This window comes from Prionailurus bengalensis, chromosome E1 (genome assembly GCF_016509475.1).
Source record: "Prionailurus bengalensis isolate Pbe53 chromosome E1, Fcat_Pben_1.1_paternal_pri, whole genome shotgun sequence".
NCBI lineage: Eukaryota > Metazoa > Chordata > Mammalia > Carnivora > Felidae > Prionailurus > Prionailurus bengalensis.
In genome coordinates, this window is record NC_057347.1 from 1649666 (window position 1) to 1655665 (window position 6000).

The 6000-nt window shown below is 53.9% G+C and overlaps 1 protein-coding gene across 1 annotated transcript; it reads right to left on the reverse strand.

The window, feature by feature from the left end:
• Positions 1 to 77: 77 nt before the first annotated feature.
• Positions 78 to 1524, reverse strand: GP1BA (glycoprotein Ib platelet subunit alpha). The gene is made up of 2 exons (XM_043582798.1): positions 1457 to 1524; positions 78 to 1218 (listed from the first exon to the last, which is right to left on the reverse strand). Exon 2 carries the CDS (start codon positions 1210 to 1212, stop codon positions 106 to 108), a length of 1107 nt encoding a protein of 368 aa, XP_043438733.1. The 5' UTR covers positions 1213 to 1218; positions 1457 to 1524; the 3' UTR covers positions 78 to 105.
• Between the last annotated feature and the right edge of the window lie 4476 nt (positions 1525 to 6000).

A 6000-nucleotide genomic window follows, 5' to 3' on the forward strand; every position in this document is an offset into this window, starting at 1 on the left:
AGGTGGCTTTGGGGGTGGTTAAGGATGTGGTTATTTCAGAGGTGGTTGGGGTGGTGGGGGGTATGGTGGGCTCCGGGGTGGGGGAGGTCGTGGTGGTGGGGGGCGTCATGGTGGGGGGCGTGGGGGGCTCCGGGGTGGGGGGGGCGTCGTGGGTTCCGGGGTGGTCACGGAGGTATTCTGACCCTCAGTGGACTCTTGGGTAGAAGACAGATAGGGCATCTGGCTGTGTGGATAATCAGCAGACGTTGGGTAGAATGTGGGCCGGTGGGTTGTGCGGGCTCTGGCGTTGGTGGAGAGCGCGGCTGCAGCCGTGGCGAAGGGGTCCTCGTCCTCATACTCGTCGTAGCCTATGTCCGCATCCGCGAGGGCGGGGCAGCCCTTCCCCGGGTAGGTGTAGACGGGTGTGTTGGCCAAGTTGACGCATCGCACGCTTTCCACGTTGGGGGTCATGGCCTTGACGTCTACTCCCTCCTTCCACAAGTAGACGTTATTGGGGTTGTCCTGCAGCCAGCGAGTGAAGTAGAGGATCTCGCAGTCGCAGGACCAGGGGTTGCCGTGCAGGAAGGCGAAGGGCAGGAGGAGGTCCCCAAAGAAGTTCTTCGGGATGGTCCGCAGCCAGTTCCCCTGGAGGTACAGGGTGTCGAGCTCCTCCAGTCCTTCCAGGAGCCCGGGGGGCAGCTCGTTCAACTTGTTGTCGGCCAGGCTGAGCTTCCTCAGCCGGCGGGTGGGCGCCAGGAGCCCGGGCGGCAGCGTCTTCAGCTTGTTGCCGCGCAGGTAGAGCTCGTGGAGTTGGCTCAGGCCGTCCAGGGCACTGTGGGACAGCGAGGTCAGCTCGTTGAAGGACGCGTCGAGGGTGTTGAGCGCCGGCAGGGCCCGTCCCAGCGGGGGCAGGCTTCGCAGCTTGTTGTGGGAGACGTCCAGGGTCTCCAGCGCGGGCAGCGTCCCGTCCGTCTGCAGGTGGGTCAGCTGGCTGTGGCTCAGGTGCAGCTGGGCGAGCCGCGTCAGAGGCAGCAGGGAGGCCGTGGAGAAGGTGCCCAGGGGGTTCTCGCCCAGGCGGAGGATGGCCGTGTCGGCCGGCAGGTCGGGAGGCGGCGCCTTGAGCCCCCGGTTGTCACAGTTCACTTCCACCTGGCTGGTCACCTGGGAGACCTCGCAGACGGACTGGGGGCGGGAAGGGCTCGGCAGCAACAGCAGCAACAGGAGGAGAGGCATGGGGGCCTGGCCGGGAAGGGGGGGGGGGGGGGCTTAAGTGGGCTCCAGGCCCCGCCCAGACTCTAGCCCCCCACCCCCACCCCCAGCCTCTGGGACCCCTGCCCACCGAGCTCCCACACGTCCTGTCCCCGCCCCCCCGCCGCTGCCCTCTCCCACCCTCGCCCCCCAAAGCCTGGACAGCACCACGTCCTGTCCTCACCCGTCCCTCAGGGCCCCCGTCCCCCAGCCCCCAAGTCCCGCTTACGGGCCAGCGCAAAGACCTCCGAAGGCACAGAGCTGCTGCCACGGTGACTCCGTCCTTCGCTCTTCCAACTCCAGGGAGGGCCTGCTCGGGTGGGTGGCAGGAAGGGCTCGGGGAGGGGGAGGAAACGCCAGCCCGATAGGGACTCCTGTGACCCGGGAGCTGTCTCCCTCCCGGACACAGGCCCTTATCATCTCCTTCCACGGCTTGTCCCCCGCGCTCCTTGTGGCTCCGTTCTCCCGTCCGGCGGACTGGGACGGGACTCCAACCACCACCTTCGCCCGGCTTTTAAGCCTCTGGCCGCCGCTCACTGCCCCTCACTGTTGTCTTCTTACGGTCGCCAATGTTGACCCTCACCTCCCTCTGCCTTTTCCCCCTGTCTCTAGCATGGTCCCCCCCACCCCACCCCCACCCCACTGGCTCAGTTCTGGCCGAGGTCGCCAGTGCCAGCGCTCTACGTGCACTGGGCGCTTCTCCATTATGATCTTAACGTGTTTTCTGCGACCCACATCGCCACCGTCTCTTCCACTCGGGACTCATGACGCACACTCCTCTTCTCTGGCTGGACTTTCTTTGTAGATTCCTCTTTGGCCCTTCGTGAGAAGTTCATCCCCGGAGTTTGGCCTTTGGCCCTCTCCTTCTCTTTCTTTCTTTTTTTTTTTTTTTTTGACATTTATTTTTGAGAGGGACAGAGCACAAGTGGGGAGGGGCAGAGAGAGAGAGGGGGGGAGACAGAATCCGAAGCAGGCTCCGGGCTCCGAGCTGTCAGCACAGAGCCCGACGCGGGGCTCGAACCCACTAACTGTGGGATCATGATCTGAGCTGAAGTCAGACACTCAACGGGCCGAGCCACCCAGGCGCACGCCCCTCCTCTTGTGCTAAACAAACACCTGGGATCACCCTCGCTCTTTTCCTTGCTTTTCAACCACGCCTACACCCCGGTGACTCAAACCTATGTCTAGCCCAGACCCCTCTCCTGAGACCCAAACCCCTGGGTCCCCCTGCCCTTTGGCATCCTTGGATGTCCCACAGGCATTGAAGCTGCGTGCTCAAAACTGAGATACTCCCCCTGTTGTCCAACCCGGCGAATGGTACCACCGTCCATGCGTTTGGCCGCTCAGTACCGACAGATCCCTGATGGCCACCCTGAACCCTTCCCCTCTCATTCCCTGTCCAACCTGTCACCTGGTCACACTCGTTTCAGCTCCTAATCTCTCTGAAATGCACTTTTCCTGTTCCCACCGCCACCATCGCCAGTCCGAGGTACCATTTTCTTTCCACACCCCACTGCAACAGCCTCCCAGCTGGTCTCCCGACTCTGGCCTGCCTCCCTTCTGCCCGACCCTCACTTATCTGGGAAGTTCCAGCCCAGAATTTCTTCCTTTGGAAAGCCTTTTAAGACCTCCAAGACTTGGGGTACCCGGCTGGCTCAGTTGGTGGAGCATGTGACTCTCGGTCTCGGGGTCATGAGTTCGAGGCCCACGTTGGGTGTAGAAATTACTTCAAACAAACAGAACAGCAACAACAAAAGCTTCCCAAGACCAAGTTAGGTGCCTATAAGAAAGTCAGCTGCCGTGTCTGTTGGTTCTCTTCCCGATGATGAACATGTCCCACCTACTGTCCCCACGAGGGACATCACGGGCCTGCTCCTGTCTGCTCAGCACCGGTGACACTTGAGCCAGATGCAGTGAATGTCCAGATCTGCCATTTATCTCATTAGCCGGCTGCAAAGAGTACCTGAAACCATGGAGAAAGCAAGGAGTCAAGCAGCAGGAAGTGAGGTGACAAGTTGCAGAGAGAGAGAGAGACCACGTGTGGAGTAGGGCCCCTGGGGCTGCTGAGCTTGGCTGCATTTGTATGGGTCAGGGGTTTCGTGTAAGCCTCCGAGAACATTCAGGCTGACTTAGAACGAAAGGGAATTTGTTACAAATACATTGGCTCCTCCCCGGGCTGTACCCGGTAAGGGGCTAGAGAACCAGACTTGGAATAGGGCCAGGCTGCGGAACAAGTCTGGTGAGCAAAACTCTGCTCCTGCAGAGTACCAGGGTCACTGGAGCCCGCGCTGCTCCACCTGCTGATACGGAAACAGCGCAGCCTCCCTGCCCTGACGCGGTACCTACCGCCTTGGGAAGCCAGGGCTGGGTGTGAGGGGGACGGGTCGTAAGCCGGTGGGTGACCCAGCTGCCAGGGAGCCCAGGAAAGCCAATGGCGTTTTCCCAGCTTCTGTAAGAGGAGGCCGCGTCGGCTTCTTCGAAGATGCCTACGTTGAAGGTTTTTGCAGACGTAGAAGCGAGGGATTCATACGCTTTGGCACCTGCTGAAATGATCCAGTGTTTTAGTTTCTTCACATGTTAATGTTCTGATTTTTTTTTTCTTCTAATCTTGCATCTTTGAATGCCTGGGAGTAACACTAGTTGGCCATTGTGAATTATTCTTTTTTTTTTTTTTTTACGTGTATTTATTATTGAGAGACAGAGTGTGAGCTGGCAAGGGGCAGAGAGAGAGGGAGACACAGAATCCGAAGCAGGCTTCAGGCTCTGAGTTGTCAGCACAGAGCCCGACGCGGGGCTCGAACCCACGAGCCGTGAGATCATGACCTCAGCCGAAGTTGGAAGCTTGACGGACTGAGCCACATAGGTGCCCCTCTTTTAATACAATTCTAGGTTGGCTTGCTCACATTTTATTTAGAATTTTTACATCTAGGGATGCCTGGGTAGGGCTGAGTGGGTCAAGCGTCTGTCTCTCGATAGCAGCTCAGGTCTTTTTTTTTTTTTTTTCCATTTTTGAAAATCTTTTATTTATATTTTTTTATTAAAAATAATATGTTGTCAAGTTGGTTTCCATACAACACAGTGCTCATCCCAACAGGTGCCCTCCTCAATGCCCATCACCCACTTTCCCCTCTCCCCCACCCCCCCATCGACCCTCAGTTTGTTCTCTGTATTTAAGAGTCTCTTATGTTTGCCTCCCTCCCTCTCTGTCTGAAACTATTTTTCCCCCTTCCCTTCCCCCATGGTCTTCTGTTCAGTTTCTCAGGATCCACATACAAATGAAAACATATGGTGTCTGTTCTTCTTTGCCTGACTTATTTCACTTAGCATAACACTCTCCAGTTCTATCCACGTTGTTGGAAATGGCATGATTTCATTCTTTCTCATTGCCAAGTAGTATTCTATCGTGTATATAAACCACATCTTTATCCATTCATCGGTTGATGGACACTTGGGCTCTTTCCATAATTTGGCTATTGTTGAAAGTGCTGGTATAAACATTGGGGTACAAGTGCCCCTATGCATCAGTACTCCTGTATCCTTTGGGTAAATTCCTTGCAGTGCTATTGCTGGGCCGTAGGGTAGTTCTATTTTTAATTTTTTGAGGACCCTCCACACTGCTTTCCAGAGTGGCTGCACCAGTTTGCATTCCCACCAACAGTGCAAGAGGGTTCCCGTTTCTCCACATCCTCTCCAGCATCTATAGTCTCCTGATTTGTTCATTTTAGCCTTTCTGACTGGCATAAGGTGATATCTCACTGTGGCTTTGATTTGTATTTCCCTGATGAGTGACGTTGAGCATCTTTTCATGTGTCGGTTGGCCATCTGGATGTCTTCTTTGGAGAAGTGTCTATTCATGTCTTCTGCCCATTTCTTCACTGGATTATTTGTTTTTCAGTGTGGAGTTTGGTGAGTTCTTTATAGATGATAGTAGCTCAGGTCTTGAGCTCAGGTTTATGGGTTCAAGCCCTGCATTGGGCATGGAGCCTACTTATAAAATACAAACTTTTACATCTAAGTTAGAAAATAAAAGTGGCCCATAGATTTCTTTTTTTTTTTAATTTGGTTTAACATTTATTCATTTTTGAGAGAGAGAGAGAGCATGAACTGGGGAGGGTAGAGAGAGAGGGAGACATAGAATCCAAAGCAGGCTCCAGGCTCCAAGCTGACAGCACAGAGCCGGACGCGGGGCTCGAACTCACAAACCGTGAGATCATGACCTGAGCTGAAGTTGGACGCTTAATCGACTGAGCCACCTTGAGTTCTGTTTGTTTTGTTTTGTTATCAGAGTTATGCTGCCCTTATAAATTAAGTTAGAAAATGTTATATTCTCTGGATAAATTAGAGATTATAGGAATTTTCTGTTCAATGCAGGTTAGGTGGACCCATAAAACCATCTGGACCTGATGCCATTTGGGAAATAGCTTCCTGAATACCTTTCCAATTCCTACTATCATTTTTGGTGTGTTGAGGTTTCTGGAGTCAAATTTTTTGATCCTCCCCCCTTAAGTCAGTTCTGATGTTGAGTCAGTTTGGGGAACTGATATTTTCTTTCTTAATATTTTTTTGTAAAGATTTTATCTTTAATCTCTGCATCCAGTATGGGGCTCAAACACACAACCCCAAGACCAAGAGTCACATACTCCACTGACTGAGTCGGCCAGGTGTCCCAATTAATTGATATTTTCTAATTAAAACATCCATTTCATGTAGCTGTTCAAATGTAGTATCGCAAGTTTGAATGCTTATGCTTTCACCGTTTGTTAAAATCTCCAT